This window comes from Xyrauchen texanus, chromosome 20 (genome assembly GCF_025860055.1).
Source record: "Xyrauchen texanus isolate HMW12.3.18 chromosome 20, RBS_HiC_50CHRs, whole genome shotgun sequence".
Taxonomy (NCBI): domain Eukaryota; kingdom Metazoa; phylum Chordata; class Actinopteri; order Cypriniformes; family Catostomidae; genus Xyrauchen; species Xyrauchen texanus.
The window spans coordinates 30,197,770-30,211,712 of record NC_068295.1 but is presented as its reverse complement, the minus strand read 5'-3'; the positions used below and the strand labels follow the sequence as shown (position 1 = coordinate 30,211,712).

Here is a 13,943-nt window from a genome sequence, read left to right as displayed (position 1 = left end):
ACCAGCACCGGCACCGGCAGACGACGTCAAGCTGTTTAACGAAGGCAAATGGGTGGCTGACTTCGTTCAGCGCCAGGGTTCTGCTGGTAATGCTCTTCGGGGCTGCATCCGATCTGCTGCATGATGGCTTTCTTCAGCTATCAACCGGGAGTTGTTTGGCTGTGAGTTGTGCCTCCCTGGTCAGCAACGGTGGGAGATGGACTGCCCATTGCACTTGCAGCCTCAGAGCTTGGACCATGAAAGGCCTACGGCTCAACTTGCGCCCCCATCTTCGCCAGCGCCACATGGGAGATCACCGATGCCGGAGTCGCAGCGTGTGCCCCCTCATGGGGTACCAAGCTCCGCAATGCCCATCTGTCCTCCTCTTGGCCTAGAAGGAGTGCCTCAAAGCATTGTTGCTGCTCTGCCCGCAGATCCATGAGGGCCTGGTGTTGTGCCTGGTGGATGCTGGCGAGGGATCGAAACATTTCATCCAGAGGCAAAGACGACACCATAGCAGCGTACCTTCCTCATTATCCTGGGTTTCGGGACCAGTGTAACAAATATTTGGGTTGGACAGATAAAGTAGGAAGCGAGAACCGATTTCCGCAGTTCACGTGAGTTTTATTCACATATAATCAGCAATCACTGTACAGCTTCACTCAAAACAGCTTTTCAGTGTTACTTAAATAAACAGTCTGCTTTTGAGCTTCACAAAACTCAAAGCTCTTTCTCTCTTTTCTCATGGGACAGACATGAAGACTCTTGTCTGTCTGTCTCTCTCTCTCTCTCTCTCTCTCTCTCTCTCTGTCTGTGAACTGTCTTTTTATCTCCCCAACTCTTACTGTGAACATAGTCACAATTCATCTCAAGTGAATGTCCTTAACGTTTTCTCTCTCCCCAGACGGGTGCACGCCCACACCTCCACAGTTTTGAACTGATAGTCTGGGCCCAGTAATTCAGCAGATTTAATGTACTACTGAGTCATGTGATGAATGTCTGTCTGTGATCTGAATTAATTGAACAATAGGGAAAACTTCAAACAGTATCTTTCTGTTCCTTGTGTTATTTAAAATTTATAAGAGAACTATTTTTCTATTACGTTTACCCAGACTGTCTTGTTAAGGATAACTGAATTTAATTTAATTTAATTTAATAACTGTGGTGGTTTAAACTCCTGGCACCCGAACCCAATCTATTAAGAAATTACCTTTTCCATAAAGGGACAATAACTGCCCTCTGGATTTTAATTTCAGGGGCAGTTTTTTAAGTTTAAGTTTTTTTTATATACTTTTATACTGTAATTATACTGTTAATCTTTTATTCAAACACTTCTATTTAATCAATTAATAACATAAGTTATTATCAGTCTGAATAATTAGACTGAGAATAACTATTTCCTCCAACCCATAATACATCAACATCAGGAGAGAGGGGCAGACTAGCAATACTGGCCCATTCTACAGGCGATATTGGCGGCCGACCTGGACTCAGAACGAGTATTCTATCAATTTTGTCAGGTAAAGCCAATACAATGCCTTTTATTTTGAAATTACACATCGGAGCACATATCCGTATGTGCACATTAACTCAGTACCTTACATGGACCTCATTATTCGACATGCAAATCACAATAATGGTGACAACCAAAAACAACATATTATGTATAAGATGAGCTCTGAATAATCACAAAAAGTTGCAACAAATACAATAACAGAAGCATAAAATTGGCAAACAGTAAAGCTATGAGCAGTACATTGTCATTTGCATAATTTATTCATACAGCAAAGCATTACTGGGAGCTAAAGTGCGGTTTGCTGAATAATGCTCACGCCTGATAAAAATGCAGAAAATAAGTCATGAAAAATATTACTTTGTGGCCATTTGAGTCTTACTTTGTTTAAAGAATAGCAGAAACAGCGCTTGTCAAAGCTTTTCACTTTTTCTCAAGAATAATATTTGGAAGGAAGCAGGGGAATGCAATAGCGGTTTTTCCGATAAAGAAAGAATTGATTCACTGCTCTGGGAGAGTTCTGTGCTTTTTTCACATGAATGAATGAATGAGCGAACGAACAAATAAGAAAGAAAGAGCTTAACATTAAAGTGAGTCGTACCACTGGAGAGGACTGTAGTTCTGGGGGTCACATCCAGGACTAGTGGGGGTCTAAAGGGGTAACCCCACAGAATAGACAGAAAGCACTGCAGATATAAAGACGCAACAAACTCACATAGAGTGAAATATGAGCAATTAATCTGCAAAATATCTGCAAAGATCTACACTTTAAGTTATGTTTATTTATGTTTATAATTATATATGTACATATTCTGGCCAACTTTGTTTTCATAGATTTTTTTTAAATAAACATTTACATATTTATGTGAGTAATTGACATGAAATTTTAAGCATTGTCATCAGTGTCCTGCTGTGACACTTCCTTCATTTAACTATTTTAAACAACATTTTATGATCTTGTATAGCTATATATGTACATATACAATATACAGTGCATTCGGAAAGTTTTTACAGCGCTTCACTTTTTCCACATATTGTTATGTTACGGCCTTATTCCTAAATTTATTAAATTCATTATTTTCCTCAAAATTCTACAACAATACCCCATAATGACAATGTGAAAGAAGTTTGTTTGAAATCTTTGCAAATTTATAAAAAAATAAATAAATAAATAAATAAAAAAAACAGTATAAAAGTATATAAAAAAACTTAAACTTAATCATACACAAAAATACTTGAGGCTGTAATTGGTGCCAAAGGTGCTTCAACAAAGTATTGAGCAAAGGCTGTAAATAATTATGTACATGAGATTTTTCATTTTTTATTTTTAATAAATTTGCAAAGATTTCAAACAAACTTCTTTCAGGTTGCCATTATGGGGTATTGTTTGTAGAATTTTGAGGAAAATAATGAATTTAATCAATTTTGGAATAAGGCTGTAACATAACAAATTGTGGAAAATGTGAAGAGCTGTGAATAATTTCCGGATGCACTGTATTATTATTATACTTGTTGTTACCACAACCTCATATTAACTAGTACAATATTTTATTTGCATTTCTAGAAAAAAGTTGAAAGGTGATTAAAATCTTTTAAAACTCTGAAGAAATGCTGACTTGTCACAGCACCTAAAATATAGACTTTCCCTTGTACTTTCATGTAAATTTTAACCTAACATCTGTATGTTAGGAAATAAAAGTTTTCAGACATGTTATTTTTCTGAGCTATAGAGTGCTTATTTTTAGTGCTTTCTACAAAAAAATCCACTCATCACATTTTCAATGGTTTTAAATGTTTTACATTTATGACATTTTTTGCGCTGGTGGAGTCCGTTGTCATGACTAGCAGTCAATAAAATTTTTTTTTTTTTTTAAACAATTTTTTTTTCAATTGAGCAAGAAAATGAAGGGCCACTTTTTACTTCCAGCCCACCCCACCCCTGTCAGGAGATCTTTTAATAAATATCATGGGCCTTCTTTCCAATACAGTAATTGTGGATTTAGTGCTTCGCTTTAAAGCTTAAAAACCCCAACGTACCATAAAAGTAGTCTATGCGACTAGCGCATCATATTCCAAGTCCTTTGAAGGTATATGATTGGTTATCTTGTTCTATTCCTTAAACGGTGGCACACAATACAGGTCAAGTTAGTCAAATCAGTGAAATCACAAAATAAAACGCATCCAAAACTGTTACTGAGGTGGAGCAACTTGGCTAAATGTCAATGAAATAGAAACAAATCAACTGACAAAATGTCCTTGTTGCGTTTAAGCCTGATTAGGACACGTTACATGATCATATTACTTTGGAAGCAATTAACAAAGATGTTGTATGTGCAATGTTTTGAATTTATACCATTACACCAAGTAACATGTGTTACTTTTCTTTTTATTAATTAAATGAAAAATACAATTGAAAATTTCACCCTACCCCATCTGAAAGCTTGTTTACACTGCAAGTGACAAAACTATTAAGCTATTTACATTGCAGGCGGCACAATGTCTATACAGCGGTATAGTATATACTGTTCCATGCAAACTACCTGTATGTTGGGAGGACAAACCCTTGTCCACAGCAACAACAAAAAATACCACTTCTAAATTACTTTTAAAAGACACCTTTATATACATACTTTTCATATACTTTAAAAAATCACTAGGCCTGCTTGTGACTATTATTCTGCATTGAAATTCTGCTCTCCTATGCTCCGGTCTCTGGCCTGGCAGGGAAGAGCAGAACAAATCTCGGAGAGTGAACCTGTTGCTCTCTCAATGTGTGTGTTTTTTTTTACTAAACACTCGGCCTCTTAGCCATCTGACCTCTGTGTAGTTGTGTAACATAACACTGGAGATAAAGGAAACCTTGGATTGCTCATTGTGCCTTTTCGCCTGCATTTCTGCTTCACAGATTACTTTGAAAGCTGTATGTATTGTTTAACAGTGAGGAGGGATACAAAATTTAGGTTGGAAAGTGCCAACTCATCTAAATGACTTTGAAAGAGCACTGCTTACATCTGAATGATTAAGTACAGAGTCATAAACAGTCCGTAAACCCACTCCCCCTCACTTAACCACAGTGCATTTTCTCGGCATCTGCAGTGTGGCTATTAACCCTTAAAGAACCCATGAAATGTCTTGATGAGCACAGTTTTCTTTCCTGTGTTGACATATTACCTTTTGAAACTTGGGAGGAACATATTGAAACCTTTAAAAGATCTTACAGCCATGAACCATGATTTTCTCCTTGCTATTGCTAGTCAGATACAGGTGGTATTAGGAGGAGGGATAATCTTATTCTACAGATCATATTATTGGACAAAAATGTGTATATGCCTGTATGAGCAGGATTCGTTTTTCCGATAAAGAAAGAATTGATTCACTGCTCTGGGAGAGTTCTGTGTTTTTTTCACATGAATGAATGAATGAGCAAACGAACAAGAAAGAAAAAACTTAACATTAAAGTGAGTCGTACCATTGGAGAGGACTGTAGTTCTGGGGGTCACATCCAGGTCTAGTGGGGGTCTAAAGGGGTAACCCCACAAAGTAGACAGAATGCACAGCAATAGCTGGAAGAGCAGCCATGCGCTGTGGGTCATCATCTTCAACATCAGCAGTGCGATCAGGAGGGGTGAGTACCACAAGTTCACTGCCCACCCCCCCTCTCAAAGGAGAAGGTCACTCACACTGTCTCCCTTGTGACCCTTTTCTCTGGAACATACAAATGCAGGAATGCCGCTGCTGTACTCTTCTTCACTTAAAAGTAAAACAGATGTCCCTCTTTACTTGCTCGAGTGATTTCACTCTGTAAAACAAGCATACACACACACACAAAAAAATTAAGACAAGTTCAGAAATCACTCATCAATAATGGCAAATACAGTATAGTGAAGGGTGAAAAAATAGATATTTTCAGCCGTTTGACAATATCTCAATATGTATTTTGAGATATTGACCATTACTTAAAATGGTCATTTTAGAATGAAGTAAAATTCTAGTTAAAAAAATAATTAAGGTTTTCACTATGAACAAAAGAATGAATGATATTCAATCATTTTCATTTAAATGCACCAATATAACAATACATAGTAAATACTTACTAATGTACAGTGTTTACTAATGCATTTATAATACACAGAATTCAATGAAAATTTCTGAGTGATGACAAAAATGAATCGTTGGAATAGATTCATTTAAATGGACAGTTTGAACTGAGACATTATGACATTATTTTCATGACTGTAGCACACATCGTACCCTCTAATATTCATTATAGCAATGCAAAAATATATTGTAAAAAATCTAAGTACGGTATATATTATTACATTCGTAAAGTATTTTCCAATCATATTAGTACTCCCTTGGTAGTTTTACTTATTTTAATTTATAAAATCATGGAACAACAGCATCTTTTTTTTTACTGTAAAGTAATGGGAATCATCACTGAAACCAATGGGAAAAGTTCAATTAAAGCATCTGTATGTTAGAATTGGGGGTTAAAATGTGCTTAAAGGAATATTCCAGGTTCAATACAAGTTAAGGTCAATAGAAAGCATTTGTGGCATAATATTGATTACCACAAAAAAGATGACTACCACCCCTAGAGTCACGAGTTTGAATCAAGGGTGTGCTGAGTGATTCCAGCCATGTCTCCTAAGCAACCAAATTGGCCCAGTTGCTAGGGAGGGTAGAGTCACATGGGGTAACCGCCTTGTGGTCGCTATAATGTGGTTCTCGCTCTCGGTGGAGTGTGTGGCGAGTTGTGCATGGATGCCGCAGAGAATAGCGTGGGCCTCCACTCGCGCTACATCTCCGCGGTAACATGCTCATCGGGTCACATGATAAGATGCTCGGGATGACGGCCTCAGATTTGGAGGCAACTGAGATCCGTCCTTCGCCACCAAGATTGAGGCGAGTCACTACTTCACCACGAGGACTTAAGAGTGCATTGGGAATTGGGCATTCCAAATTCGGGAGAAAAGGGGAGGGGGAAAAAAAAGCAGAAATCGAGGTTCCAGTGAGTCACTTACAATGGAAGTGAATGGGGCCAAACTGTCATCTTTAAAATACTCGCTGTTTCAAAAGTTTAGCCACAAGACATAAACAATATGTGTGTTAACATGTTTTTAGTGTGATAAAATTGCTTACTAACCTTTTCTGTGTAAAGTTATAGACAATATCACAACTTTGTTGCCATGATGGTGTTATGTCAACAAACCCTAAAATGACTGAAAAATTACAATTTGAACAACTTAACAGGTCAAATAATACACAAGGTTTATCAGAAGAATTTATATAAATACATTTATTAAATTATAAGCTTCACATTTCTGCCTTTAAACCCTCCAAAAATTTGCCCCATTAATTTCCATTGTAAGTGCCTCACTTTTGCTTTTTTTAAAGAAAAGGAAATTAACGAGTCAAAATTATTTTTTGTGGTAATCAACATTATGCCACAAATGTTGTCGATTGAACTTAACTTGTATTGAACACAGAACATCGCTTTAAGTGTCCTGAAAATAATGTCACAATGCCATAAATTATTTTGGCATATTTGAAATATTTTTATTATTACTATTGCATTGGGTTAAATATTATTTAATGATTAAATATGAAAAATGTATTTCAAAGAAAGACATTTTCTTGACAGGTTTTGTAAGTATCACCCAGTCAGTGCTGATGTCATGGTTAGGCTGACAGATGATCAGTTGAAGAGTGTGTACTGAACAGGCTGTGAATCTGTAGTTTAATAAGGGTTCTCAAATAACACAATTTGATTGTGGTAATCTGACAAGATCGCCCAAGGACAACTATCAAGATCCTCATGTTTGCACGGAACAAAGGAACGTGGGTGTTTTAAAAGGAAACCAGCACACCCTGTGGCACTAAATGGTTACCCTAATAGAAATGAAGTCCTCTTTTTAAAAAGTCTTAATGGCACACGCACAAAGCACATGCACACATGCAGGAATACACAGGCAAAGATCAAAGGCTTTCGCTGGATGCATTGCCGTGTCCAATGACACCGACATTGCAAGCCTTTAATCCTGAGCTCTTTCTGAGGTGAATGCATCAAATAATAAGCTGGTGATTAATGTATGGCAGCTGAATAGTGAGAGCCTAATCTAAAAGCTAAATATCACAAACTCATCTTTGTACTCTCTCACCTTAAATTGAAAGAATCAAGTGGAAAATACTAATTAAGATGGAAAAAGCACATTGGCTTAGTCTGTAAATACTCTGGAGATGAGAGGTAATGAGTATATTGCAAAACTATGAGCCTTCGTGAGAAATTAGGAGCTGAATAAAGACCTTTTACAAGGGGAAGTGAATTTAGAAACATATATTGCCACACCACAGCAGCAATATCAACTCGTGCACTTTAAACAAAGCTAATGGGTTAATGGTTGAAGGCAAAGCATTCACACTGTCTACTTGTGCAAATGCCACATTATTTTTAAAGCACAATATGTGTAGATTTGAAAAAGTTTCTTTATGTGAGGAGGTACAAGGAGGTAAAGTGAAGTGCTTTATATCTTAGTGACCAATTCGACAGGTCTTGGACTTGTGTGATGCTGATCTATGGATGCATCATCACACAAATGCAAAAGTTTTCAGTTACCACCTGAATACCTTTAGAAATACCCTACAAGTAGCTGCAGAAATGTTCTGCAGATTTCTGCATTATTGGAGCTTTCAGCTACAATAAAAATGTAGGGCTCCTGGCTCAGATTAACATATTTTAACATTTAATGTCTAAAATTGTTACATTGAATTGTCTCTCTCAAAATCTCTCACAATTTGTGAAGAAAATATCATAGTAAATGTATTTGGCAACCGAAAGTGTTCTGTAAAAGGTGTTATCGAGATAAGTGAAAAATATTCGGCTGGTCATGTGATCACAATCCCAGGGATAAAAAGCTTTTTCTATGCCACTGATATGACTGGAGCCTTCATCACTTAATTTCAACCTCTTGAGACCCCACATTCACATGCGTGGACATTATATTTTGGCTTCGCTAGAGTCTATGCATCATTTAATTTTATTTAACCTAAACTGATCTAAACTCAGGAGACTCTAGGCTGTCATTAAAGGGTTAAACTTTTGATGCATCGAGTCATGTGACTAAACAACATGGCATCGATCTCAGCAGAGTTTGTCTTCGGGATAAATGGCAACCAAACTACATTTGCTTAGAAACCTCATTATGTTTTAACATTAAACTTGTTTGAGTAAAAAGAGTAGAGTCTATAGTTTCATCCGATATGATATTTTCTAAAATGTAATTGATTTATCGTTAAATGGCACGCTGTTAAACACAATGACCATGTACTTGGACTATAGGCTCATTTTCCTTAAAATATCTTATATTCGCTGTGCATGATCACTGAGAATCAATGGGTTCCTCCAAAAGCTGAAATTAAACACAAAAGTGCATAAAATTAAAATTCAAGATATCATAACACATTAAATGCTTTGCTAGACTAAATTTTTTCATAATTTATGCCAGTCCCTATGATAGATTCTACAGCTCTCTATTGTCTACCAACACTGTATTTGAAAACTGTGTTTTTCATGTTCAAAATCAGCTCATATTAGCTATATATTCAGCAACACTCAACTTAAAGCCAACAATTACAGATATCTGACACCTTAAGGATTGCAGATGCACTTACATATGTTAGATGACAGATTATAAACAGGGGAATTCACTAAAGGGGCATTTTTGCCCCCACATTTTAAATTTTAAGTAGTATTTTTACTCTAAGCCCTGGTTCATTTCTGACCCTGACACACAAACACACGCATACACTCTGATGTGATTTAGGACAGTTGCCGTAACATCTAACCGTTCTCTTTGCCTCCCTCCCTCTGTCCATTTCTCTAACGCACTCAGTACCTGACTTCTGTAAACACTCCAGACATCTCCCCCACTCTCACATAAACACGCTCGCTCTCCCTCTTCCCATTAAACAAGCTTGCACACCAGATGAGCAGTGTTTTCTTTGCCTCTATCTCCCCTTCAGAGACCACATTCCCAGTGGCCTTCTAATCCTCTGTACTCTCCTTCATTCAAAACCCTAATCTTTTTCACTCCTTTTCGCTCTTTAAATCAGACAAAAAACAAACGTGTTTTGTCCCACTTTCCCCCAAATATAACTGCACAGATGTGCTTGAATTCACACCTGCTGTACAGCAAAAATCCCTCAATACAATTCTATACTGCATGATAACAGTAACAATGTTAAGGAACACAGGTTAAGCAACTGTAAGGCATTGCAGAAAAGCATTGCAAACACAGTACACAGTAAATGATCCAGATATCAAATTGCTTGATTCCTTCTGGACTTAAAATCTACCCCACTAAGACATTTTGGGGGAATTCACTAACAATGAATTGCAGCCAGTAAAAACGCTGGTTATTTGCATGTGCTGCCTGCGTTGTTTTAGCACCCAATTCACTAAAGCTATTATGGAGATCAGGTACCCACAATGTAATACCATCTGATGGTAATAGCACAATGTAAATTGTGCGTGATAGTTATTGTGAATGAAGTGCAAACTATAATGAGCCTGATAGTGTATTGCGCCAGCATCCAGTCTCATAGAATTTTTTACTCTAATTACGGTTAAAATATTGATTCCTGTTGACTGTATTGTTACAGTATTATTGTGGCAGGGCGGAGGGCGGGGCCGGGTTGTGATTATATACACCCGGTCATTAAGCCTCCGAGAGGGATAAAGGCTGATGGCAGACGGTGGTGCGATGAGAGAGAGATAGTTTACTGGTGCCGAAGCCCGGGAAGGAGGCGAGAACCGGCTTGATAACATAAATAATAGTTTAATTGGTAAACTGAAACCAAAAGTCAACACACACAAATGACGGACATGTCCGTCAACTATCTCTCTCTCGTCGCACCACCGTCTGCCTTTATCCCTCTCGGAGGCTTAATTAGCCTGATAAGGGACCGGGTGTGTATAATCACAACCCGGACCCGCCCTGCCACAATTATCTAAAACAAAAAATACAACTTGCTTTTGGCACCACTCTCTAGACATTTCACACGTCACAACTACACTTCCAGCAGCAAAATTTTTGACCTTTCAACCCTCAAATTTGGTTGTGAAAATTTGGTTTCACTGAAAATTAAAGCAAGTCACTTTGCTTCTCTTTTGTAACCAAACTGTGTGTGTACTTGACACTCTAAAGGGATTGACACACAGGGCTTTAATTACAAACTATTTTTGGACAACGCAACGAACCAGGATATGATGTCAGGCAGGAGGGCTTCTGGTGTAATTAAATAATACATCACAAGTTATAATTTTTTTTTAAATAAAAGAAATAATAATAATACATCACAATTAACAAATAATATTATATTAAACATTTAATAATTTAATCAACTCACTTTCCTGCAACAATAAAACATGCAGCTTTGATATAGGAATCCTTTGAATTGATCCAAGTGGTCAGTAGAAAGAAAGAAAGAAAGAAAGAAAGAAAGAAAGAAAGAAAGAAAGAAAGAAAGATGACTCCAGTCAGGCTTCCTAAGCAACGGTTGCTAGGGTGGATAGAGTCACATTGGGTTAACCACCTCGTGGTCGCTATAATGTTCTCGCTCTCAGTGGGGTGTGTGGCGAGTTGTGTGTGGATGCCACAGAGAATAGCGTGAGCTATAAAATATGCGCTTGGTCTCAGCAGTAATGTGCTAAGCAAGCCACGTGATAAGATGCATGGATTGACGGTCTCAGACGTGGAGGCAACTGAGATTCGTCCTCAGTCACCTGGATTGAAGAAAGTCACAATGCCACCACGAGGACTTAGAGCATATTGGGAATTGGGCATTCCAAATTGGGGAGAAAAAGGGGAGAATATCCACACAAAAATAAAGAGAGAAAGGAGGAAGAAAATAAATAAGAGGAAGAAAAGAAAGAAAGACAGAATGAAGAAAGAAAGAAAAGAAAAAATACAATAAAAAAATAAAATAAAAAAGGAAGGAAGGAAGGAGGAAGAAGTCAAAGTAAAAATGAAAAGAAAGAAAGAAAAACAAAAGAAGTAAAAGTCAAAAGAAAAAAGAAACAGAAAGTAAAACAAAAGAAACTAAATTCAAAAAGAAAGAAAGAAAGAACCTGAAGATAGGTCAGTCACATGAGTGACCGTTTCTTTCCAGTCTTTTAGCACTAGCTCACCATAGAAGAAAGCATATCAATTGACACCCACTGTAGCCCGCAGTGTTACAGAGATTCAGCACACTGCTGTAATGCTGATACAGAATACTGAAGAGCTCAGCCAAAAACATTGCTATACCTTATTCTGTTCTCAAGGCAGTGGATCCATGTGATAAGATCAAAGCCCATTCAAGACTCCAAAACAATAGTATATCAGCTGAAAGTTCATTTAAAATGAAAGAATTGAGCTGTATAACTTGGTACATGTATCAGGCTGTATGATGGACTAAATTAGGTGATATAATTGAACAGCTACAGAGAGGGAAAAACTCACAGAGTGAAAAGATATCTCTGTTTCTGCAAACAATCACGCTGGAAAGTGACTGCATGAGACTCTCCATGCATGTTTAAGCCACTGTCAGTCACTTTGTGCACATTTACATGTAAGTTTAAAGGAAAGCACACTAAATTCTTTCATATCATGATTTCAGGCATCTAACAACAGTCATATGCTATACTCAGTACATTAACAATCTGTATGTGGCCTCCATACATTACATTCGGTATACTTTATCTTAAGTCAGTGCAAAGTTAGAAAATACAATTTAAAAACATACAAATTAAACCTAATTCTCAATGTTGTTGTAGTCTTAGATCGTTTTACGTACCTCTGTTCAACCCAAGCTCTTAGCATCTCACAAACCACTCAATAAAAAAATAAGCAATGAACGATCATAACGAGATTGCAATTTTGCCATATTCTGGAAAGCATATATTTTTTATACAACCTTAAATTAAGAAGCAATCTAGAGTGGCCTGGGTAGCTCAGTGAGTATTGACGGTGTCTACCACCCCTGGAGACGCAAGTTCGAATCCAGGGCATGCAGGTCTCTTAGGCAACCAAATTTGCTAGGGAAGGTAGAGTCACATGGGGTAACCTCCTTGTGGTTGCGATTAGGGGTTCTCGCTCTCATTGAAGCGGATTGTAAATTGTGCTTGATCGCGGATAATATCAAGAGCCTCCACATGCTGCGAGTCTCTGCAGTGTCATGCACAGTGAGCCACGTCATAAGATGTGTCAGAATCGGAAGTGACCCGATTGAGGTAAGCAACCGTGCCACCACAAGGACCAATAGTGGGAATTGGGCAATCCAATTTTAAAAAAGAAGCAATCTAGAGAACAGTGGAAGGTCTTCTGGTGTCTTCAGCAAAACATATTTCAAGAGAAATCAGCCTAGTAATCTTTCACAGACATGAATCATTCACCATTTAGGTCATCTTCAATTAAACATGATCCATCAATATTTTATCTCAAGGCAATTTAAGTGTAAATATAGAAAACAACTATAAAGAGGATGGCAGATCAACAAGGCTTGCCCACATAAGGATGCCCCATACAGTAGAACTTCTAAATCAGTGTTTGTCTTATGAATGAGAACTGCATAATTATGAAAGCAGTCTTTCACAAAAATGTTACTCTTGAATCTAAAGGACCATTAGGATGAGCTATGACAGTGCCCCCAAGTACACTGGGTCATTGACCAAATGTTGTATCACATGCCTCTTTTCAGTTGAGAATAAAAAAGAGATTTTGTGGCACTATAAAAGCAGTAAATAGAGGAGAGTAATCATATGGAAGTGTCCAACAAAGCATCCCTCTCTATCATGGATCAATGAGTACAAGATAATATTAAAATAAATGAACACGTATTGTATGATATAAAACACTGGGTGTATTATATCATACAATAAGTGTTCATTTATTTTAATTAATGGAATGCCATAATGCAAGTACATGATAATTAGAGACATTTCAATGGGTTATATTCTGTTACTGATATTAGGCGTAAACACTTTCCCTATTGTGTTTGTGCCAAGAAAACCTGCCCTGGACTTCTGTCAGGTGAAACAAGCGATTAAACGTCTCCACAATCTCATGCTTTCAATAGCCTAAAGTGTCTATCGGTCGACAATATATGCCCTTTAACACCGTTTAATGATTAACTTATAATGAACAGTTCTTACTGACAGGCAACAACAACAACAAAAACGCTCAAACGTTGAAGTTAGACACTGTGCGAAATCATAATTTGAGTTATAATTCAGCATTTGAGTGTTATAGGATGTCGTCTACGGGTTATCCATCAGAATATATAAGCGAGTTGTAGGGGCCGTTCACACAGAACTGTTATTACGTTAAAAAAAAATTACAAAAAATGCTAGACGCGCGCAACGAATCGAACAGAACGCAGGTGTCTCGACTTTTCTTCGACTTCAACTTTT

At 37.4% G+C, this 13,943-nt stretch overlaps 1 protein-coding gene across 1 annotated transcript in view; it reads right to left on the bottom strand.

Moving 5' to 3' along the window:
• Nucleotides 1–13,943, bottom strand: part of LOC127661076 (semaphorin-4G-like) — a 54,028-nt gene that overhangs the window by 39,683 nt on the left and 402 nt on the right. Inside the window, exon 2 of the mRNA XM_052151636.1 lies at nucleotides 4,962–5,291. Coding sequence (XP_052007596.1) covers nucleotides 4,962–5,097 — 136 coding nt within the window. The 5' untranslated portion in view covers nucleotides 5,098–5,291. The remainder of the gene's footprint in view (nucleotides 1–4,961; nucleotides 5,292–13,943) is intronic.